General features: G+C 35.5%; 1 protein-coding gene across 11 annotated transcripts in view; it reads right to left on the bottom strand.

Annotated features, from left to right (window-relative positions):
* Nucleotides 1-705: 705 nt before the first annotated feature.
* Cd109 (CD109 molecule) overlaps nucleotides 706-25,690 on the bottom strand; it is a 169,280-nt gene continuing 144,295 nt past the window's right edge. For all 11 annotated transcript variants that reach the window (XM_048805689.1, XM_048805690.1, XM_048805691.1 and 8 more), the window contains 9 exons: nucleotides 23,190-23,418; nucleotides 21,912-22,077; nucleotides 19,958-20,148; nucleotides 19,309-19,464; nucleotides 14,052-14,117; nucleotides 11,110-11,252; nucleotides 7,269-7,416; nucleotides 4,940-5,042; nucleotides 706-2,379 (listed from right to left, as the gene is read on the bottom strand). In XM_048805689.1, the coding sequence (XP_048661646.1) occupies nucleotides 2,204-2,379; nucleotides 4,940-5,042; nucleotides 7,269-7,416; nucleotides 11,110-11,252; nucleotides 14,052-14,117; nucleotides 19,309-19,464; nucleotides 19,958-20,148; nucleotides 21,912-22,077; nucleotides 23,190-23,418 (1,378 nt within the window). In that variant the 3' untranslated portion in view covers nucleotides 706-2,203. The remainder of the gene's footprint in view (nucleotides 2,380-4,939; nucleotides 5,043-7,268; nucleotides 7,417-11,109; nucleotides 11,253-14,051; nucleotides 14,118-19,308; nucleotides 19,465-19,957; nucleotides 20,149-21,911; nucleotides 22,078-23,189; nucleotides 23,419-25,690) is intronic.

The raw sequence follows: 25,690 nt of genomic DNA, 5'->3' as shown, positions 1-25,690 counted from the left end.
TTAATAAGATTCCCAGGCAGTGGAAAAGATGAGATTAGTTCATATACTGACAGTATTCTCAATTGACGAGCTTCAGCACAAGCAAACTTAAAGGTAAAATGAGTATTTTTAATATTACTACTCACAACATGTGAAGAAAATAGTCTGAGCTATTGGTTAATTATCATGACTATGTTCACACCCTTTCTCCTTATGTCTGCAGCCTTGAAACACTGAAGATCCAGCTCCATTGCCTGTAGTAGAAGAGGCCAGGACACCTCCACAGCCCACACGCTTTGAGGCTGTTCTAACTCATCCTTTCTCCTCCTCTTTCTCCTCCTCACTTTTAATATATTTATATAAAATGAGATGAGTTACAAGGTAACTTTTAACCTGAAAATCTGAAGTACTTCATATAAAAAGTATCTGAGTTCTAGTTTTTAAATGAACCTGTCTTCCAGTGGCCTTTCCATTCCTACTATATGACACTAGAAGTTCAATGTAAATTATTTACTGCAAAATGTAACCTTGGATAGTCCAAGGTTCCTGGGAAGAGCAGGAGAGGTGGACTTCCTTTGCCAGCACCCTTCCCTAACTTCATCCTAAGAAGAAGTCCCAGAGTATAAAGGCCAGATATCATCACATGGAGGCTCAAATATTAAAAGTACCACTTTTAGAACAGACTGTAGAACAGATTAAAAAAAAATTTTCCACTTGAAAAGAAAGTCAAGAAAATTAGATATTTAATATTTAACTACCACTCTCTGAAGGTCTACTTTCTACAAATAGGATGCAAGCACTAAAATAATGATATCCAAAATATCCATGAGTAATATACACACATCCACTCCAATATAATTTCTTTAAATATAAGCATTCTTTTTAAAAATTAACTTTAAAACATATCTTTGCATACTTTGATTTTGATAAATTTATTTTTAAATAGCTGAAAATATTATAAAGCACCCTCTGGAGCCCATGGCAAGAATTTCACAGCACTTAAGAAAAAAGCCATGGAGTCAGGAGCAAAATTAAACCACTTCTCAGATTTACTTTTAAAAAATGCCTAATTTTTTTATATGTCTAAAATATTTCAATATATTTGAAAGGAAGAAAAGAAAGAAGAGAGAAGGGGAAATGAGGGAAGAAACAGGAAAAGGATTTTTCTTTAAAATTCTCACCCAGAAAAAAGAAATACAACCCTCACAAAACAGGGTAACTAATGAACTAGGTGCTCAGAATTCAGGAATATTCTTAAAGATCCACAGCAAGCATCAAATGTCACTTGACAGCTGGCAGTCTGATGCTTAGACCTCTGAGCCTGGAAAAGTTTTTAAGGATCCCTGGCCAACATTATGGAACTTCAGATCAACAGTCATGTCAAGACTCTGTGGTCTCCACAAATCCTGACCCTTCCCCAGACCACAGGGAGGTCAGTCTGCTGTGGCTGATGTGCAGAGTAGCTGTGCCCTGGCTCAGATCATCTCCTGTCCTAAGATACTCTGGTCTGAATCACCTAAGGCACATACTGCAGTAATGAACTCTGTCCTGTCACAGCCAAGGTGTGGGGCTGAGGCCTGAGGGCAGAGCTCAGCAGCAGCACCCTTAAGAACAGTTTTCAGTATGTTCCTCACCCCTGAGCTTAACCTTTCTCATTCTCGCCAGACAAAAAGGAGAGCACAGGTAAAAAGTTTTGGAGTGGGAAAAGACCATTTAACTCTTAAAAATTCACTACCTACATTCTAAAAAGAAAGTAGTGTCCACTTAAAAAAAAAATGTACTGAGACCATGGGGCATGAGATGGGCAATAAGGTTAGGGTAGGAAGGACAGAGAATAAGCTCTTCCTACAGTTTCCCAGGGAAACCCATCTTGAATACTAAAGCAAACTGTTAATGTGATAATGCTGAAGAACCTAGGTAATAATGATAATCTAAAATAACACTTCTATTGTGGAGAAAACAAACACTTCTCAAAACAATCCTAAAAGATTTCAAGAGGGAGAAAAAAGATACACAACTGCAATCATTTTGATCTTCTCCACCAAGGTCAGGTGAAGAAATCTATGCAATTCTACATACTAAGACCTGATGACCATCTCCCAAGTCCCACAGAAGGTGGGAAAAAAATGTTTTTCAAATATGTCAGAGGCAATATTGGATTATGAAAAAAATCATATATGACTTTTGGAAATGTTCATTTTACATGGAGTCCTTTAAAAATAAGTTACAACCAACATTGCAGAGAGAACAGAAGCATGACACAGGAAATAACAAGGATTGAAGAGTGATGAAGGGAGCCTAAAGCTCCATCCTCACAAGGATGGCAGCCCTGGACGTCTCCACAAAGGTCACAAGAGGACAGCTTCACTCTGGAGTTGTAACTTCTCACCGCCTGTCTCCCTGTTCAGAGAGGCAAACATCAGATTACACGTCTCCCTTGTTTAGAAACAGTGAATTTGCCAGAACATAAGAGCATTTCAATACACTTTTGTGAGTTTTCCATTCTTCACATCATTTTCTTTTTCTTTACAAGAAACAACTGAAATGCTCAAGAAAGGCCCAAACTGCAAACCAAATCCAAGAGAGAAACAAGGCATTCAGTCCAATCTATCTACCACCAGCAGTTGGCCGGTATTAAAAGAGAGCAAATGGACCACAGCTGCACACTACGGTCACAAGCAGGACTTTAATCTCTTTCTGGAACAGGAAATGTTTTAAACTGAGGATTGTTTAGCCTCCTCAACAGTTTATTTTAGGATGACATTTTCTATGCATTCAAATAAAATTCTAATCATTATAACAACTGAAAAAAATATTGGCCCTGGCTTTATTTTAAAATACATAAATAGAAAGGAAAGGGACTGAGGAACAAAATTGATCAAATTATATGGTTACCTTGTGTGCATGTACTAATATATAACAATAAATTCCACTATGATGTATACTTACAATTCACCAATAAAAGTGAACAAAAAAAAGTAATAATACTTAAGTATGTAGTGAAGTCTGTCTATGCAATGCCTTGTTTCAATGTTTTAAAACTTTGAGAACATAGGGTTAAAAACTATTCAATCTGAGTATAATTTATAGCACAAACAAATATTTTATAAACTATATAAAGAGTCTATTAGTTCTATTTATAGTGCTATATAGAGCACTATAATGAGCTCACTGCAAAACAAAACTGAGTTTTATTTTATGATTTTTAATAACAAAAAACATTATTTTCTAGTTTCTGTGTAATTGTTTTGTAAATCACAAACCTGTTTTGGAATTTTTAAAAATGAATTGGTGGGTTTAATTATCCTTATCTTTCTCATAATCTCATTTTTCAATGGCATCCTCATAAATAGGTTGTTTTACACACACCAAAAAAATTTATATAGAAGGAATCTTTTTCATTTCTTAAATGCTTAAAATGTTTCCCGTGCACCTAAGAAACATTAATTGGGGGATTTTGCAACCAGGTTAAATAACAAAGTTGGCTAGCAAGGTACAGTCATTGGGTCTCTGTGGTGGATCTCATCTCTCTACCAGGAAAAAAGAGTGCTACTCCTGTTTTTGCAAAATATCCCGCCAAGGGTTTTCTCGTCTTCAATCCCAACAGGAGGAATAAGGCAAGAGAAAAACTCAGAAAGAGAGTCTTGAATACTCTGTCAAGCACTATCAAAACTTAAGTATATAGTGATCAAGTTCATTTTTTTAACATGTAATTATCTGAAACTACCTACCATAAGAGAAGGTTTATCCTTCTCATGCATTCTGATGATTGAGTGCTTATTCAGGATAAGACTCATTAAAATTAGAAACATTAGCCCAGAGATCCCACACTCACAGAAAGTCACTCTGTGATGAAAGTAGATTATTCACAATTAACTTGGGCTATCTCTAGGCCAGCTACTTTCACATCCTAAATTCCTATCATTTTATAAAATAAAACATTAATAGTCAAATCAAAGAAGTTATCTTCCAGTCTGTATTTTTCTTGATACACTAAGAAAAATCCTTTTATAATGCATAAAAGTTTTAGCAAAACATCAGTCCTTCCTTCCCAATGAAGAAACAACTGCAAATGTTCTTTCCTAAAAAGCTCCAACTTGACAGCAGGAGCCTGATGGAATAGAAGCTTGAAATAGAAGCAAAAATAAATAAATAAATAAAACCACAAGGTGATGATTCTTTCATCACCTTCTCCTCTGAAGTTTGTGATTATGAATTAAAAACCTAAAACATGCCGGGCACTGTGGTGCATGCCTATAATCCCAGTGGTTTGGGAGGTTGAGGCAGGAGCATCATGAGTTCAAAGCCAGCCTCAGCAAAAGGGAGATACTAAGCAACTTAGTAAATAAAATACAGAATAGGACTAGAGTGTGACTCATTGGTTGAGTGCCCCTGAGTTCAATCCCGGTATCAAAAAAACAAAAACAAAAAAAATTAGCGAAAATGTCACTCTATAACATTTTTATGCTAAATGTTGTCATTAGCAATGATTGTAAATTATCAATCGTCTTCATTCAAATAGAAAGCTCACCTCCTAGAGGCCACCTCCTACACTTGCCCCCACTTCTTGTGAATAGAAGAATGATAACTGAATGCCTGGCTTCACTTGTAAAGTATTATGTGCCGCAGTCCGGCTGCAGCAAAATAACCGGGGGGTAATGAACAACTTGTGTAGATTGATACAGCAGGAGTGGGAGCCATTTATTGCAGGACAGGAGCAGTATTTATACATTCCACACAGCTTATCTAATTAGCATAAACTAGATACATCAGTCAACCAATCAGGAATCTCCACACTTAATGGCTCACTTTTGTTACTTCTCAAACCACTCCCTCTGGCATTTTGCCAGGCACCATCCAGACTTGTTTACGAACTCTAACATTCCCCTGGCAAAATGCCAGGTGTTATTTTGACTTGTTTACAGACTCTAACAATTATGAACTCCAGACCACAACTTACTTGGTTCATAGTAATCCACTATGGATACAGAAGCACCTTGGGTATTTGAAACCTTAAAGTTTCTCACAGCAGGAATATCAATACAAAATTGGGTTTCATTTACCTTGAAAAATACAAAAAAGACTTTTAAGGGGTTATGGGTTGGCACACCATGTGTTCATAAAAAAGTAAGAGAGATCTTTTTCTTACCCTTTTAGGAAACAGAAACTGATATTTAGGGAAGACTTGTACTTACCATGTACTGCAATAAATACTTTCTATTAATTATCTTTTCTACCTTGTAAAGCAACCCTTACAAGTCAGGTATTGTTCTTAGTTCTATTTTGCTGAAAGGGATATTGAGAATTAGAGTTGTTAAGCAAACATTCAGCCTAAGGGTGCATGCTTCTGGGGACATGGTTCCTTATCCAAATCCTCTCTTTCAGAGAGTGCACCTGTCCTTTAATGATTCACAGAAGCCCCCTCCTCCAGAGAATTACCCTCAGCTTATGTGGGCCACCTCATGCAGTAAGTGAAGCCCTGAGGTGGGGGTGCATGCCACAATTAGGTATACCCCTGATCAATGTGGAGTACCAAAGGCCCACCTCAACCGGGTGCAGTGGTGCATGTCTATAATCACAGATACTTAGGAGGCTGGTGCAGGAGGGCACAAGCTCGAGGCCACCGTGGACAACTTAACAAGACCCTTTCTCAAAATAATGAAAAGAGCTGGAGATGTAGCTCAATGGTAGAGCACCCCTGAGTTCAATCCTCAGTACCACACACATACAAAAGGCCAGCCTCCCTCACTCCAGGAGGAGCAGTTTATGCCAATCTGACAAACAATGTCAGTTAAGAAATCAAAAATTAATAAATTCCTTCAAACATTCATTATATACCAATAGCAGTAAATGAAAAAAATTAAATCAATCAGAGATTATTGGGCACTCAAATTAAAACATTAACAAGCACATCAAAGATGCAAGACAAACTCCAGAAACAATTACTAAATAAAAACTTTAAACTTTTTTTTAAGTTCCAAATCAGGTCCATGGCTTTCAAGCATAATTTAATATAAGAAAATTCCTTAACAGCAAAGTAACTTAAAGGCTAAATTAGCTTTAACAGGACTTTAATCAGAGTGATTTCTGAAGTGCTGAAACAAAGAAGAACATTCAGGATCTAGCTTTTTAAAGGTAAATATTTAGCAATATTTAGTATATTTCTGACTCATACTTAGCAAAACTGGAATAAGAAACATATGGGTTCCTCCCATGTAACATGCAATCCCAAGAATGCTTAGAAATCAGTTTCAGTTCAACCTCTGAGTTTCATATAGATGCTAGAAGAAGAGAAAAAATTCACATACCAGCAATTTTGAAACCTAACAAGTCAAGGCTGGAATTCCTCCCTGACCTCTTCCTGCCATGATTTTTACTCTTATCTTTGGATCAGTACCACTCAGACAGCAATGGAAACAGTTGCATATAATTCTTGGTGTAGACCAAACCTCTGACAATATTCTTCTATAATTTAAGCACCTTTTTGTTTCTTCTTGATGTTGGGTATAGAATGTAGGGCCTCTCACGTGCCAGACAAGCGCTCTGGCCCTGGGCCACATCCCCAACCCTAAGCACATAACCTTTTAAGACAGGAATAATAATCACTTAGAGATTTGTTAAAAACTTCACAAGAGCATTTTAGAACATGTAATTAAAGCTTTCATCCTCAGCATCTGAGCAAGTATGTTTAGCAATTCCTGAAGATAGAGGGGTTCTCAAATTGAGATCTGGTCTGAATTTCTGAACTGATAAGATGGCAATCTCTACACATTTTGCATCTAACATGAAATAATGATTTCATTATCAAGATCTTCCTCAGGCTCATCATTAATAATAACTCTAAACTAATTTTACGGTGATGTCTTTTTAATGTCCTTTAACATGGTCGTCATGTTAAAATCATTCAGGGACACAAAAAGCCAAAAGAATAATGACTTAGGGGCTGGGGATGTGGCTCAAGCGGTAGCGCACTCGCCTGACATGCGTGCGGCCCGGGTTCGATCCTCAGCACCACATACAAACAAAGATGTTGTGTCTGCCGAAAACTAAAAAATAAATATTTAAAAAAAAAAAAAAAGAATAATGACTTAAAGAAAACATAAGTAAGAAAGACTCTGTGTGTGTGTGTGTGTGTGTATTTCTGGGGATTAAACCTAAGGCTTCCCACTTGCTAGGCAAGCATTCTGCCTCTGAGTTACATCCCCATTCCCTAAGGGAGATTTCTGAGCACAAAAAAATGGTGACTTTATCAATAATTACCTTTTTGAAACTTAGGTTTTACTACTTACAGAATCTAAATAGAGGTTGAGCTTTCCATGATCATGTTCCACCTTCTTCACTGTCTCGCTTAGAGGAATTGCATCTGAAGGCACAGTAAAGCCACTAAGAAGGTTAACTTCCATAAGGGCCATGCCACTCCTATCCGGGCCCAAAAACCTACATCAAAAAAAAAGAAAGAAAGAAAAAGAAAAAAGGAGAAAATCCTTCAGGAAAAGCTATAAATTGTTAGGAAATGATTTTCAGACAAAAATTAAAACTGCAAAATATTACTCTAATACCATTTAAGTTCAAAAAAATGATTGTAGAATATTTCTGAACAGGTTACCCTTTTCCTACATGTGTAATATTCTTTCAACCATAAGAGTAATGCTAATACAACAATGAGGTCACTGGACAGATAGGATGAAATGTCTATAATCCAACAGGCTTGTGCTTTGAGGTTGTCACAAGTACAACGCACATCCTTTCGACAAATTCTAGTGGTGCTTTCAGTGGTGATTCCAAACTGTATGTCATTTTCACTTTCTCAAAAGTTAACAGCATCAAACTTTCCAGCTGAAAGCCCAAGACCTTTAGAGGAGACACTGCTTGACCACTTAGTGGCAGATGCCAACCAAGCCTGCAGGTTTTCTTCATCTGGTTTTAGAAAAAGAAATCTAGCAGGGAGAGGCTTTCCCCTTTGTTTTCACACACACACTGAGCACAGTACATGTTTTCTTGAGCCACCCTGAGAGATCTGCAAGCCTTGGAAAGCTTTATTGCACTGCATTCTTTCACCCTGTCACACCTCCCACCTCACCCTTATAGTAACTCCCAGCTCAACACCACAGTGTGAGCATCAAAGAATCTGGGCACCAACAACATGTTGTCTCCTTCAAAATACATATTTTTTGAAAACAAATAGGTGGCAGAAGTTTTTCATCTGGAACAGGAGTTTCGTGTGGTTATAGAAAGAAGTTTGCCTCCAACACAAAAGGATCATAGTATTGTTAAGTTACTTCCTGTTGTCCCATTTGATGGCAAAAGCAAGAAGGCTGATTAGAAAAGTTTGCTTTTTAGAGCAGCAAGCGGATGCCTGCCAAACATGACTGATTGAAAAGCCATTCAATGCAACTTCTAACCTCAGCTGGCTCAGCACTCTGAAGCAACTGAAACCATCTGCTGGGCAATGCACTTAGCCAAAGTAGGTGCTATTGAAAACTTAGTAAGTGGATTGAAACCAGAGGAGTTTGCATGTGAGCAAAAATTAAAGATGAGAAGAACAGTTAATCTTTTTAGATGCTTAAAAAGTATAATGCAGATTATACTTTCACTACCTTGTCAAAGCACCTTGGTTGACCAAAGGCATTTGAAAGACTAGTTTACTAGCCAACGAAGAATTTGCTAAATTATCCTGCCCCACAGAAAACCTTGTCTGAGGCCACGTCTTAGACCCTGTTGATAGGAATAAAATGCCTGTATTATCAGGCAATATTTTTATAAAGTATCACTAAAAATAAATTTCAGTGCTTTTTATTACTGAAAATTATTATTAAATTCAATTATTTTTATGTTGTTTGTGTTTGATGTAATAGCTTTTCTCAGAAAACTAGCAGTTGCATTTAAAAGTCTTCATAGCCAGAACAATGGCATATGCCTGTGTAATCCTAGCTACTTGTGAGGCTGAGGCAGGAGTATCTCAAGTTCAAGGACAGCCTGGGCAACTTAGTGAGACCCTGTCTCAAAATAAAATAAAAGGACTGGAAATGTAGTTCAGAGGTAAAACATTTTCCTAGCATACATGATGCCCTGGGTTTGATCCACTGTTATGTAAGAAAGAAGAAAGAAAAGAAGGAAAGGAGAAAAGAAGGACAGATGGACCAGCTGACCTTTTATAAAACCTCCACTTTCACATGAAGACATTTCCTTCTTCAGGATCTAACTACCAATCAATGTCTGTTGCCCATTTTATTCCTCATACTGTATTAAGATTTAAAATCCTGCTTCCTTACATAAACCCCCATACAAACGAGGAGACCTCTAGCCAGGGATGTAGTTCAGAGGATGTAGTTCAGCTTGCCTACAGTATGTTCAAAGCCCTAGGTTCAATCCCCAGCACCAAAAAATATAGATAAATAAATAAATAGGTCTCTTCATGATCTGAATCATGGTTCTACTTCATTTCCTCATCTGTTTCTTCACTTGATGTCCCTGAGAGGTCAAATCCCCCTCTCACAGCTCCACAAAGCTCTTTTCTGACTTTTTCAAAACCACAATTTTAGACTTGCTTTGAGGATACTTTGTATTCATTTCTGCCTCCCCTTCCAAACAGTAAATTTCATGAAGGCAACCTGGTGTCTTTTTTTGGCTCAGCATTATATTCTCATGCCTGACTACTGACATACAGAAGAGACTTCACCAATATTTATAGAGTGAATGAATGAGTGAAAGGGGAAAATAATAGCATTTAGTGCATGGAGTAATTGAGAGGCCTAAATGAGATGCATGTAAAAGCGTTTTGTACAGTGCCTGGCATATAGATTTGTGATAAATGTAGGTTGATTGTTGACAATAACAACAATTTGATGTTGTCATTCTTGAACAGAGACCAATTGCAAACCTAGTAAATAACAATAATAATAATAGGAGCCCCACTTCCTTCTTAGCTGAAAAGGAAGCCATTGCAGAGATGCTGCTTTTCCTAGTACAGAATGTCCAAGAAGGTAATGCAAGGTGCAAATATGTGACACTGTGTCCCAAAGTCATGAATAAGAAGGCCCAAAGATAGTACAAATGGTAGTGATAATGCAGGTGATTCAGGTATCGGTTGAACATCAGGACGAACACTTAGAGATGGCCTTGAGGAACATCTGGAAGCTCTGAACCACACCAGTGACCTTCAGCCCAACAACAAGCTAAGTTCAATCATAATGGTATGGGATATTTGAAAAGTGCAGACAGCAATTCCTTGGTGTTAGTGCATCCTTTCATAGTAGCTCCCAGCTCACACCAAAAAATGCAGATGTAACAGGAAAGACTGAGAAGGAAGAACCTGCAAAGCCTCTTGATTCAAGAACTTTTCTCAGAGTTGTTCTCAAACTTGTGTGTGCATTAGTATGACCAAGAAGCTGAAGAGGCAGCTTCACAGCCTTACTGTGAAGTCAGCAGTTCTGAGGTAGAATCTCTTTTCTTATGACTTAAGACCCTCAGATGCTCTGGATACAAACCCATCTAAGAATTACCTCAATTAAGTACTTCCAGACAGGTTCTAATTATCCAAGATGCAAATCTAAACTGGAATATTTTCAGTGCATCTAAAAAAAACTTTTCTTCATTGAATGTGCATGCTCTTATAAAGTTCAGGGTCAAATGTATAAAAGTTAAATGGAGCAAAATATGTTATATGCATTTATGAAATGTCAGAATGACATTATATATATATATATATCACTAATAAAAAACAGACTAAAAAAGTATAAAAAGTTAAGGTTAAATCTGAACCTGAAATGAAATTATTTTGACAGAAAAATGACTTAACAGCAATAAATAACTATTTTGGAATGTTAAACATGACTGGTTAAAGTTTTACTAAATTAGATTTGAATTTTATTGAATTTATATATATTTTTATATTCTAGTATGTTATAAAATACAACAAAAACTTGTGAACAATTTCTGGACATGTCTAAGAAATGCTGAAAACAATCAGTAGTACTTTTAGTCTGTAATCTGAAGTCATAATTACATAACTGAATTCTTCATGAAATAAAAGTCCCTACATATAGTTTGATAACTATACATAATTAAATCTTCAAATCTATTTTTAAAGAAGAAGAAGAAAGAAGAGGAAGGACCTAAAGAGATACCTACCTTGTACACACATTCAAAGTCACATGATTGATATCATCTTTATTATCTTTTACTTCAACATCTAAATCAAAGCCTTCTTGCTTTTGGATAGAACTTTTTCTTCTAAAAGACCCTGAATCTTTCACATTATAAATAACATTGAACTGCAATAAATAACAAATTAGCAGAAATAATAAATTAGCAATATATTTATTAACAATCAATTGCCATCATTTTACATTCTAAATATTAGCTAATGATTCTCTTTGGGATAAACCAAAAAGATTTGTAACCTTCACAACTAGAAAAAACTCATTTCACTGGCCAATAATTATTACAAAATATTATTTAAAAATTATTTTTAAAATTGTAGGTAAGGGTGGGGTTGTAGGTCAGCGTTAGAGCATCTGCCTATCATGCACAAGAACCTAGATTCTATCCCTAGTACCAAATCAAAGGAAAAAAAATCTATATCAAAAATTTTAGGTAATATTCCAAAGCAAGCACCATAAAACAGTGTATAATATTCATGGGATATTGTTTTTATAAAGAATATAAAGCACACCCTTGAGAGGAAAGGGTGGAGCTATCTTCTTGAGAGTTTTATCGAATTTCTAACTTTAACACCAAATGGAATGTTTTTCACAAACTGGAACCAAAAAATCTCTCAGTAAGATAAATGAAAACTAAAACATTGCCTGTTCAGCTGCTGGGGATTCTTTTTCATGATATAATGCTTTTCAAAGATGATAAAATGATGGACTTGAAGTCAAATGGGTCTTTTACAGAACACAGTCAGTGCCCACCACTGATGTGAAAAGTGCTACGGGAATACTGGGGCAGTGTGAGGGCCAGTATCTTCCTCAAAGTGATCCTAAATCAGAAGTTTAGGAATGTACTCAAAATTTCCTAGGCCATTCTCATCCCAAGATGAAACAGAATCTACTTAATTGTTTTATTTCATCCACTTTTTTTACTACCAAGGTTCATAAAGCTGAATATTAATATGCAATATTATATTTTCTTTTATTTCTACACACATACACATACCCCTCAGAAGTAAACATTAGTGTCCTTCCTATATTTAGATACTTTGAAAAAATCTTCTCACTAAACTTCACTTTTCAAATCTAAGAGTTGTAGTCTTTTATTCTATCACAACCCAACAATCTTCCATCATATAATCATGTAATCTTCCATCTCTTTGATCATCCTGATTATCTTACTCTGGACATTCTCCAATGCTTTCCAAACTACAATAATTGATTATTAATTTTAAGAATAATTTTAATTATTGATTTTAATTATTCCTGGAGAAGAAGTTGATGGTTTCATAAAACTGGAGAGATGGTCTTTGTTATTTTCATCATGATCCTTCAGTGGCATGCAATTTTCCCTTCAGAGATCAATGTCATCAAACAAGGACTATTAGATTTTTCCACTGTGTCATAATTAATACCCATCTACAACTAAGTGTTAGGACTTATGTATGGATCACAGTAAAGCTCTACACTTCACATAGAACTCCAAGAGATCTTGCAGTTGATTTCCAACAGCTTAGCATTTTATTACCCAAAAGAATTTAACAGCTACTACAAATATAATAGTTTTCTGAACTCTTCTTCTTCCAGAACACAAGAATCTCAATATCCATTTCTGGGTGACCAACGTTTTTCCAATTATTTCCCTCCAGTATAAGAAGAGGCTATTGGTCATTTCTATTTGTTTTCCACATATTTATATAGACATGGGACAATGAACATTCTAAATACTAGGTACCACAGTTATCCCTGTGTCCTTCAAACCTTAAGTAACAAGCATTCGGTTTCAGTGATTCATCTATATTTGGCTTATCGAAAATGAATCCCAACAATTTGTTGATTTAAGCATACATAACTTTTATATTGTCTAAAATATACTGCAATATTTACATTGGCATTTACTCTTTGCTTTAAGACAGTTCAGGAATAAGAATTTTCCCATGGCCTTTGTTAGTAAAAATTAACAGAGATTATGTACTCATTCTCTTAATAATGTAAATAATAATCTAAATAATTGTTTAAAATTATCAGGAAATTTCTAAATCATACCTGCTAATAAGCAAGGTATACCTGCCCTTGGCAGCATACCAGTTCTCTCAATTAGAATTGGTGTACTGATTTTTTTTGAAAGTACCATTTTTCAGTAATAGCCACTGTATTACTTTCTTGGCAAGTGTTTTGAGGTTGGTTTGGTTTTTTACTCATATGTATAATCATTTTCAATCCTATCAGATATTATTTGGGGTTCCAATGAGATGATTTTAAAGTCTGTATTATTTTCATGTATTTTCAGTGTAATACGTATTCTAGTCAGTATTTTCATACTACTTCCAATTTACTGTAGCTCTGCTATATCACAAAAAGTAGGCTTCTTTTAGTTTTCTTCCTGTACCACAGCATTGAACATAATCATGCTCTAATTTTTTTATTTACTATTATATTAAGGATTTACATTAAAGGAATGCATTTCCTATTTTCAAGACAAAAACTTATAACGACACACTGACCTTTATATTCTTGGACAAATATTCAGAATACGTAAGTAAAATGTGTATTTGTTCATCAGGTAATAATAGAAGCTATACCAACAGTACAATTCCTGAATTGTGTTTTTACCAAAAAAGTGGGAGTTCCCAACTATTCACTTGAATCATATTAAAAGATTTTAACTCTCACGTCAAAAGGCAAATAATCCCCCAAACTCATTTTTCAAATTGATTATCAATACATGACTCTTGTCTACTCACTAGTGCATAACATCTCTAATACCTTTTACTAAAGAAGAGTAGTATATCTTACCTAAGTCATAGAAATAAATAATTAAGAATTTTATACAAATCATCTAAGATAAAATTTAGCAATGTTCCCAAAGAATTATTATTAAAAGTCATACTTAGCTTAAAAATAAACATTATTACATACCTGACAAATAGCAAATCCAAAACCACTTGCAGAAATATTAACAGCAGTTGGCTGTACCACAGCAATCTGAACAAATGGGGGTGGGGGAATGAATGAAGAATGAGTGTAATTTTCCATATCTAGTTCCTTCCAAGTACCCATATCCTCAGTATGGGTAGAAGCAATCCATGGAGAACTCTGAGAGCTTTGCATGGTCTTACAAGCCAAAGCTCACCTCCTCAAGCAGTTACACAATGAGGCTTTGCATCTATCCTCTAGAGGAGCAAGCCAGTGTGGGGTGTCACTATTCCACTGTCTTCCCAACCTCTTCAAGGCTAGTAATTTGTTCAAGACCCTGTTAGTTTGGTGCTTGCCATAGCCCCACGTGTATTAGCTAAAAACCTCCAGAAAGAATACAGGTTTGGAAAGTGATGCCACCTGATGCCACCTGCATTCTGCCCCAACTAGTTTGATTAGAGCTGAGAAAAATTTTAACAAGCTGCATCTGCACTGGTCTCATCATGTAGGGTTGATAAGACTAAGGTAAGTGCCACAGCAAGGAGCTGTGATTTCAACTCTGTCCCTTCCCTCTCCTCTTGAATTACCTAGATCTTCACCCCATCTTTTATCAGAGGACAAGTGATTCAGGAGGCCCTTCAACACAACTGGAGCAACCAGCATCAGAATCGATTTCACATAACAAAGCTACTATCAATAGTACCTGTGGAAAATCCCAACTCCTGATGGGGACTTCCACTCTCTTAATAGAAGTGGCTACAGAGGGCACATTCCATCTACCCTGCTTCCTATACCACATCTGCCTGAATGTTTCCACTCTTAAAGACTTGCAGAGAGAGTAGGGGCTTTTCTGACTCCAACATGGAACACTCTAGGCCCAAACTGATAAATCACAACCAAAGAAGCTACAGGAAAGTTACACTACATAGTCCACTGGAAATAAACTCAACAATATGCAACAAGCCAACACCCTAAGTCATATTGTCAGAAGAAAGCTGCATAACCACAAGGACACAACATAAATGTGGAAGAGATACCAATCGCAACAAATGCATGAATCTCAATGTAGAAAAACAAGAGACATGAAAAAATAAGGTAATATTTCGATAACTTCTACCTCCATAGTAACAGATTTCAAGGATACTGAAGGGGATGAAATGCCAAGAATTCACAAGAATGAGTTTTTTAAAAACTCAATAAGATCCAGGCAAATATAAATTAATAATTGAAGGAACTGAAGAAGACAATGCAGAATATGAATGAGCAAGTCAATAAATATATGGAATCTGAAAAAGAACCAAACAGAAATCTTAGAAATTAAAAGCACAATACGTCAGATAAAATACTCAGTTGAAAGCCTCAACAGCAGAGTAGATCAATTAGAAAAAAAGAATACTGGATTTTGAAAACAACTCTACCAAAATATTTCATTCATATAGCAATAAAGAAAAAAATTAAAAGAATGAAGAGAACATACAAGATCTCTGAAACACCATTAAAAAAATCAAACATCCACATAATTGGTATACCCAAGGGAAAAAGTAACATACAGAGGGCACAGAAAACCTAGTCAATGAAATAATTACATAAAATTTCCCAAGTCTTGGAAAGATATGGAAATCCAGGTACAGGGGGAATTTAGAATTACAAATAGACATGATCAGAAAAGAACCCTTGCACAACATATTATAGTTAAATGGCCAAATGTACAGAATGAAGAAAGAATATTACAATCTAAAACAGAGAAGTGCTAAGTCACATTTAAAGGCAAAACCAGTAAACTAACATCAGATTTCTCATCTGATACTCAAAAAGCCAGGAGGACATAGTCCTAGAAGAAAATAACTGCCAAAATTACTAAACCCATCAAGGTTATCCTTCAGAATCAAAGAAAAAACAAAGACCTTCCAAGATAATCATAAACAAAGAAAAATCATGACCATTAGACCAGAATTATAAAAGAAAATATTATACCCAGAAGAAGAAGAAGAAAGATAAACACAATTATGAGAGAACATAAAAAAATAAATCCCACTAAAAGAGTAGACACACAAATGAGAAACAGGAAAGAATCAGACATTACCAATGCAATAAGCCAGCAAACATCTAAGAATAACTAATAGAGGAAGAAACATAGGATAGTCAAAACAACTAGAAGAAAGTTAACAAAATGGCGGGGGACAAGTATATCCTTTTCAATAATAACTCTGAATATAAATGGTCTTAACTCTACAATTAAAAGACACTGGTGGGCTGAAAGGATTAAGAAATAAGACTCAAAAATATGCTGCACACAAGAAACTGACCTCACCTACAAAGACAAATAGAGACAGGACGTGAAAAGATGGAAAAGGTATTCCAAACAAATAGAATCCAAAAAGCAGTGTAGCTATAATTGTATGCAACAAAATAGACTTAAGAAAAATTAAAAGAGAGAGAGACAAAAAGGAGACAAAGAAGGACATAGTCATGGTTTGGATTGGAAATGTCTCCACAAAAAGTTCATCTATTCAAAGTATGATCCCCAGTATGGTAAGGTTCAGAGGTGGAGCTTTTAGGAAATGATTGTATTATGTGGGCTATAGCCTCATCAGTAGATTAACCCATTTGATGGCTTAATAACTTGAATGGACCACAGGGTGGTAATTGTAGGAAGATAGGGCATGGCTTTAGGAAGTAATTCCCTGGGTGCACGGCCTTGAGGACTACATCTGTCCCTGGTCCTTTCCTATATCTCTCTCTTCTTCCCAGTTGCAATGAGCTGAGCAGCTTTATCATGTCCTACCATGATGTTTCTGCCTTGAAACCAGTCAAGCATGGACTGAATCCTTTGGAACCATGAGCCAAAAGAAATATGTTTCCTTCTAAGTTGTTCATGTCATGTATTTTGGTCACAGCAACTAAAAGCTGACTAACATAGCTTCTATCATTCAAGGGAACAATACATCAAGAAGATATAACAATTATAAATATAAATTCACTGAATGTTGGGCACCCAGTTTTATAAAACAAATGCTACTAGACATAAAGGGAGAGAGATGCCCTAATACAACGATAGTGGGGAACTTCCTACCCTTCTCTCACCAATAGACATATCATCCAGACAAAAAAAATGAACCAAAAAAAATCAAAGTTGGATTATACTATAGATCAAACAGATTTAACAGACATCTACAGAATATTCCAGCCAACAGCTGTGGTATACACATTTTTTTCATTAGCACATGGAATTTTTTCCAGAAGAGGTCATATATTAGGCCACAAAGCAAGCCTTAACAAATTCAAAAAACTGAAATAATTTATTGCATCTTATGTGATCACAATGGAATGAAACTAGAAATCAACAACAAAAGAAGCTACAGAAATTATACAAATGCATGGAGACTGAAAAAAAAACACTATTGAACAGTGGATCATGGGAGAAGTCACAGGGGAAATTAAAGAATTCTTGAATCAAACAAAAAAGGAAACAAAACATACAAAATCTGCGGAATACAGAAAAATCAATACTAAGAATAAAATGTATAACAATAAGATCATCCAAAAAATGAGATCTCAAATAAATAACCTAATGATGCATCTCAAGGTCTTTGAAAAATAAGAACAAACCAAACCAAAAATTAGTAGAAGAAAAGAAATTATGAAGATCAGAGAAGAAATAAATGAAATAAAGTCTAAAATAACAATACAAAGGATAATGAAATTAAGAGTTGGTTCTTTAAAAAGATAAATAAAATTGACAAACCCTTACCTAAACTAACCATCAGAAAAAGACAGAAGATCCAAATTTTTACATAGAGTTTTGTAAAAGGGACACAATACAAGAGAAAGCACTGAAATTCAAAGGGAATTTTTTTTAAAAACTATATACCAATAAATTAGAAAAATCTGAAAGAAATATATACACATGAACTACCAAAATTGAATCAAGGTGATAAAAATTCTAAAAGGATCAATCAAAAATAATGAAAATGAAATTAAAGTTGTAATTTTAAAAAAGTCTCCAAAAAAAAAAATAACTTCAGGACCAAATGGACTCATCACTGAATTTTACCAGACTTTTAGACAAACTAACACCAATGCTTCTCAAGCTATTACATAAAATAAAAAGAGGGAACACTTCCAAACTCTTCTGCAAAGTCAGTATTTCCCTGCTATCAAAACCTGATAAGGACACAACAAAACAGAACAGTAAGGACCAACACCCTTGATAAACATCAATGCAAAAATCCTAAATAAAATATTCTGATTAATAAGTGGGCAAATCACCTGAATAGACCCTTCAAAAAAAAGAAAGTACAAATGGCTAATAAATATATGAAAAAGTGCCCCACATCTCTAGCCATCAGGGAAATGTAAATCAAAACTTCATTGAGATTATATCTCATATCACTTATCATAGCTGTTATCAAAAAAACAAAGAAAGAAAGAAAATAAATAAAATAAATATGTATATTATATATATATGAATATTATATATGTATATATGTAAATAAATATATATGTATATATGTGTGTGTGTGTGTGTGTGTGTGTGTGTATAAATTCTAGTGAGGCTGTGAAGAAGAAGCAAAAGAAACCCTTATACATGGTTGGTAAAAATGTAAATTAGTAGAGTCACTATGGAAAACAGTATAGAAATTCCTCAAAATACTCCAAATAGAACTACTCTATGATCCAGCTATTCCACTCCTGGCTATGTAGCCAAAAATGAAAAGAAAAGAAAAATGAAGTCAGCATGCAAAAGAGACAGACACCTACATACTCATATTTAACCCAGATAGGGAATCAGGCCAAGTACCCGTCAACATTAGAATTGATGAGGAATATATAAAATATACATAATAGAATGTTATTTAGCCTTAGGGAAGAACAAAATTCTGTCTTGTGCAGGAACAATAGATGGAACTGAAAGATACCATGTTACAAGAAGACACAGAAGTAACACACATTTCCTCTCAAGTGTGACAACTAAAAAAAGAAAGATGCCCTGAGAAATAGGCAGGAATGCAAGGCATGGTTATTCCCTTTCCAATGTGGAAGTCCCCGTATTTTCTCTTTTTCTACCAATATTTCCAAAGTTCCCATCTCCTCCATCCTTCCTGAGATCAGAAAATCCAACCGAAAGGACACCCCCACCATCTCTCTGTAGGGCTCTGGAAAGAAGTCATTGCTCATGTCAGCAGATTAAAAATAAAGCAGTATTCCAGTACAAATAACCAACTTCACAGAATTTTAAATAACTACCCCTGGTTCACACTTCTGCTGTCTGAAGGAGAAAGCGGTTCTGTGTATCGATCAGAAACTTTACAGGACTCGATGAGCTAGGCTGCAACACAGTCACTTGGACATTTGTCCTTTCTGTATTCATTAGAGCTGCAAATTCAGACAGGGCCTTTAAGGCCACAATGGTATCCTGTTGAGAGAAAAAAAAAATGATTGTCCATATAAGTATATATCAAGGTCCCCAAAGAGTAGTCAGATTTAGGAAACCTACTGTACATTCATCTACCCTCCTTGAAAATGGAAGCCTTTCTAACTCATCTTTGAATCTCTTGGCTCAGAGAATAGCAGAGGCTTAGAAAACATTTGCCCAGGAACATTGCTCAGAAAACACACACACATACTTACATATGTCACTTTTTAAACTATTATAACTTAGAAATTTTCAAACTGAGCATCTACTCTTTTATCAGTTACTACAGATACAAAATAGCCAATACAGATGGGGAACTAATTTATTCCATATAAATGTCAGATATGAAGTTTATATTAAAAAAATAAAATGAGTCTCTTAAGTGTTGGAGTTAAGTTACTAAGCTTTTTAAAATGAGTAAGTTTATGAAGTCATAGTGAAAAAAAGGAATCATATGCTCCTAATTTAAAGGGGGAAAACTACCATCTCTCACCTGGGTAGATGCAAAGCCTCCCAAGCTATTTCTCTGCCTGCTTAGCCACCTCATAATTGGGATTCCCTCGGAAATCTGAAACTGCAGAAAGTGTGAAAGTAGTGCATAAGCTGCAACTTCAATATCCAGAGAGCGTGGTTGCCAGGACTCAGAAAGCGTGGATACTGATGACACCCAGAATTGCATGCCTCCTGAAAAAGGAAAGGACTAATGTTTCAATTAACTATCAAAAATTACATTTAATTCCACTAAACCTACACTGATCCAAGTTCTGCTTGATTAGCATAAAAATATTTTAATCTAAAAAATATATATATTTTAATCTATGTATATGTGTGTACCAAGCCAGTATATGTTTATGCAGAAACACACACACACACACACACTTACATATGTCACTTTTTAAACTATTACTTAGAAATTTTCATCCTTTTTATATTGCCTCTATTTGAGGATGTTTTGAGGAACTATTTTTCCCAAGAGAAATTCCATATGTTTGGCTTAAGACTAAATGACTATAAATAAAAGAAAAAACATATTATATTCCAGGAAAATAATGTATATAATTTATCTGACCAGGACATCCCCAAAATAGTTTAGGACATATGGGAAAGAATCCTGTTCTGGAAATCGGCCACTAACCAGATCTCACATTCTGGGAAACCTCTCCCTTTTTCATAAGATCTTTTATAGTTTCTGAAGTCTCTAAACAATTTCTACATTTATCACTTCTTGAATGAACAGAAATTTGAATCGGTGGGCATCATTTAAAGTTATTTCTGCCCACCCACCCCTCTCTTTCCCTCTTACACACATACGTGTACAACTGACTTCATAGCCCATTTGGATAGTAACTACACTTGTCCTTTTGTAGCCAAAAAGCAGTCCCCAGTCCAAAAAAAAAAAAAGTCCTAAATACAACCCACTTACTACTAGTAGCACCTCTTTTACTATTTTTATAATCACTTTATTATATTTATTCTACATTTTTATAATTGTACATTATAATTACATAACAATGGGATTCACTATTACAATATTCACACTTGCACATAACATGAATTGGTCGATTTCATTCCCCAATACCTTCCCTCTCCCTTCTCCCTCCTCTAGTGTTTTTCCTCTACTCTATTGGTCTCCCTTCTATTTTCACTAGATCCTCCCCTTTTTTTTCCTTTATTCTCTCTAATTTCCACTATTTGAGAAAAAGTATATGACCCTTGATTTTCTAACTTATTTCACTTAACACATTGCTCTGTCACAATGCACTGTCCACCCATTTTCCTGCAAATGACAAAATTTTGTTCTTCTTTATAGCTGAATAAAACTCCATTGTGTATATACATACACATATGTGTGTGTGTGTGTGTGTGTATACATATATATGTATGAACCAACCTAGGTATCTGTCAACATATACCTAGGTTGGTTCCATAATTTGACTGTTGTGACTTGTGCTTTGGCAGCATTTTTTTTTTGATACTTGCATTTAGATCATATTTTTGAGCACTTGCTATAAGGCAGGCTCTGTACATGATCTCATTTAATTCTCACTCATGATCTCATTTAATTCTCCATTTAATCCTAATACAGGTGTTAGTTCCACTTGTAAAGTGGAGAAACTGGAACTCTTAAAGTTAAGTTACAGAATTAGAATTTGAATCCAAGTCTCTCCAGAACACAAGATTTTAAAGAACATTTCAAATCAAAAAATGGCAAGTGATGTACAGCAGAACATATCTAAAAGGAGATACCTGAGCCCCAAAATTCTATAGGTAACTCCCAGAGGGGCTAGAGGCATCGTCACCATGTCAGGCCCATCCTGAACTCATTCTGTATTTCATTTTTGTAAATGTAACCAACTTCATATCCAGCTTATAAAATCTTCTCACTTAATTTACATCTTCCATAATGCTTAACAGTCCAAAAAAATTCAATCCAGTTCACATGTTACCTTCTTGTTCTGCACGCTCAGTCAGCAAATTCAAAGCTTCCTTTGCTTTAGGACTTTTCACTGATGACAACGCGTAAGTTATAAGAGCTAGAGTGTAATTGTCTGAAATTCCTCTACTGAATTCAGACTCCAAAAATGTGACAGAGTCTTGAACATCAATATTAGGCTTGAAAGAAAAATACAGATTTTACTACTCAACCCATAACCACACAGTAAAACAAAAAGTACTTTGAAACATTTATTCAAAAAATTTTTCAACATTTCTTAAGCACCTGATCTTGACCTAGGCAATAGGAATCAACAATGCTCATTGACATTTAAAGATTTGCTATGTATTTTGAAAATAATACTGCTTTTATTTGTTATAATTAAATAAGCACCATTATTTTCGAAGGAATAAGAAATAAAAAGTAGAGCTTTTGCAACTGATTATCATAAACTTAGATATAAAAAAAGAAAATACAGCTTAAGAAAAATATTTCTCTGATTTAATTTCAGATACTGAATCTCTAAATTTAAGGGAAAGTTTATGACTAGTGCTGGGCTAGGAAAATAGTAGGAGCTTAATAAAAAGAATAGTGCTGATCTTATAAAATGTAATTGACAGTTAGCAGTAAGGTGTCAAACACCAAGATGTCAAACATCTGGAGCAAAATTAAGCTCATGAGTGTAACTTTCCATGCACACTCATTCTCATGCAAGCACCCATGCCCATTCAGAGTGTGGGTGTGCTTTCCACCAGATTAACCAACACTGCAATTGTTCCATGGTATTTTAGAAATAAAAATCCTTCACAATCTCATCTTGCTAGAACACATTCCCAATATTTAAGAATATTCTTTTCCCTAACAATAATGAGATAAGGGCTGGGGTTGTGGCTCAGCAGTAGAGCGTTCGCCTCACATGTGTGAGACCCTGGGTTCGATCCTCAGCACCACATTAAAAAAAAAAAAGTGAAATAAAGGTGTTGTGTAAAAAAAAAGAAAATCAGCACAGTGTCCAGGAAACAATAATAAGATATGTATTGACTTCTCTTACTAATAGCAAGTACAATACCTATATTAGAAAATATTTTATAATTCTCTTATTCTGAAAAGTGAATTAATTTTATACTCAGATTTTGGGATGTGGCCACAAATTGAAAGCAAAGGTCACCCAAATTCAGTTTTAAACCCAATGTAAAACTGCAAAATTCTTTAAGCTTCCAGACATAGATTTGACCCACCAAAATCTACTTTCCTAGGATTTCCCACTTGTCATTTATTATAGATTAAGTACCTGATACTTCTTGTATCCCAGGAGAGAAGTCACAATATAGGCTGTAAGTGTTACTGGACTTTTATTGCTACCTTGAAGTTCACTATGGATCACTCTTCCTGGCTCCCAAAATTCACCATTGGATTTCTGATGTCCTTTGAGCCAAGTATATGTTCTGTGTAACACATTCTGATCAATATCTATGTAAGGATCAGCTTCAAGGAAACATCTTAAAACAAAAGCTGACAACCTTGGTGAAAAGGGTAAAAAGACATAAAACACACTTTACAAAGTCCTCCAAGTAACACTGAGCAAGCAAAACAACTCTTTTCCCCATCAAAATATTCACCAAAGGTGAATTTCTCTGAAAAAGAAAAACAAGGAAGAAAGAAGAGAGACAGCATGAATGAACAACTGCCTAGCAGACAGATCTGGTTTCTACTTGAGCATGGCCAAGAAATTCCAGGTTGAATCACAAAACATCAGATTTGAAAAGGAATTTAGAAACCACCTAATCTAGCCTCTTCATTTTACAGATTGAGACTTTGGAACTCCAAAAGCAATAAATAAATTGCCCAAGGTTACTCATCTTTGTATTCTTCTACACATGTACTTAAACGTGTGGCTCAGCCTAAAGCTGTGGATGAAGTATACACTTTAGTTACAGTTAGTACACAAGCTAACTGTAGTCCTCCAAGTGAGAGGATTGGGCATTTTCTCTCTTAAGTACTGCAGCCCACATACCCCATCTGTTTGATCCAAATCTGGCCCTCAGGCCAAACAACTCAGGGAATGTTTCTGTCTGCACCCCACACATACACCTATCAACAATGTCAAAACCTAGGGAGAAGCAGAAGAGAAGAGAGGGGAAGGAAGAAGAGAAAGAGGAAAGGAGGAAAGGAAGAGAGGGAGGGAGAAAGGCATGCAAAGAGGGAGGGAGGGAGGGAAGGAGGGAAGGCTTATGCAACAGAGACTCTATGTGTCCCAAAATGTCTGACGTGTTTACTGTCTGACTCTGTATAGAAAAAGTTTTCCATCAAACACATTCCTATACATCAGCAATGAATCCACTGAAAGAGAAATCAGGAAAATTACCCCGTTCACAATAGCCTCAAAAAAAAAAAAAATACCTGGGAATCAATCTAACAAAAGAGGTGAAAGACTTCTACAATGAAAACCACAGACTACTAAAGAAAGAAATTGAAGAAACCCTAAGAAGATGAAAAGATATCCCATGCTCCTAGATAGGCAGAATTAATATTGTCAAAATGGCCATACTACCAAAAGTGTTATACAGATTTGATGCAATTCCCTCTAAAACTCCCAATGACATTCTTCATAGAAATAAAAAACGCAATAATGAAATTTATTTGGAAAAATAAGAGACCTAGAATAGCCAGAGCAATCTTTAGCAGGAAAAGTGAAGGAGGAAGCAGCACAATACCAGATCTTAAACTATACTACAGAGCAATAGTAACAAAAATAGCATGGTATTGGCACCAAAATAGAAACGTAGACCAAAGCACAGAATAGAAGACACAGAGACAAACCCACATAAATACAGCTATCTCATACTAGACAAAGGTGTCAAAAACATTCACTGGAGAAAAGATAATCTATTCAACAAATTGTGCTGGCAAAACTGGAAATCCATATGTAGCAAAATTAAATTAAACCTCTATCTCTCACCCTGCACAAAAATCAATTCAAAGTGGATCAAAAACTTAAGCACTAAAACAGAGACCCTGTACCTAATAAAAAAAAAAGTAGGCCCAGATCTTCACCTAGGATCTGACTTCCTTAACACGTCCCTAAAGCACAGAAAGTAAAATCAAGAATCAATAAATGGGATGGATTCAAATTAAAAAGCTTCTTCTCAGCAAAGGAAACAATCAATAATGTGAGGGGAGAGCCTACAAATTGGGAGAAAATCTTTACCACATGCACCTCCAATAAAGCATTAATCTCTAGGATATATAAAGAACTCAAAAAACTTAATACCAAAAAAAAAAAAAACCCACACAAATAAACCAGTCAATAAATGGGCAAAGGAACTGAACAGATACTTCACAGAAGAAGAAAAACAGTTGATCAACAAATATATGATGTGTTCAACATCTCTAGCAATTAGAGAAATGCAAATCCAAACTACACTAAGATTTCATCTCACTCCAGTAAGAACAGCATTCATCAAGAATACAGGCAACAGTCAGAGAAATGCAAATCAAAACCACCCTAAGATACCATCTCACTCCAGTAAGACTGGCAGCCATTATGAAGTCAAACAACAATAAGTGCTGGCGAGGATGTGGGGAAAAGGGTACACTTGTACATTGCTGGTGGGACTGCAAATTGGTGCGGCCAATTTGGAAAGCAGTATGGAGATTCCTGGGAAAGCTGGGAATGGAACCACCATTTGACCCAGTTATTGCCCTTCTCGGACTATTCCCTGAGGACCTTAAAAGAGCGTACTACAGGGATACTGCCACATCAATGTTCATAGCAGCACAATTCACAATAGC

Source organism: Marmota marmota, unplaced genomic scaffold (genome assembly GCF_001458135.2).
Source record: "Marmota marmota marmota unplaced genomic scaffold, marMar, whole genome shotgun sequence".
NCBI classification, from domain to species: Eukaryota; Metazoa; Chordata; class Mammalia; order Rodentia; family Sciuridae; genus Marmota; species Marmota marmota.
This window is presented reverse-complemented; position numbering and strand designations above follow the sequence as displayed.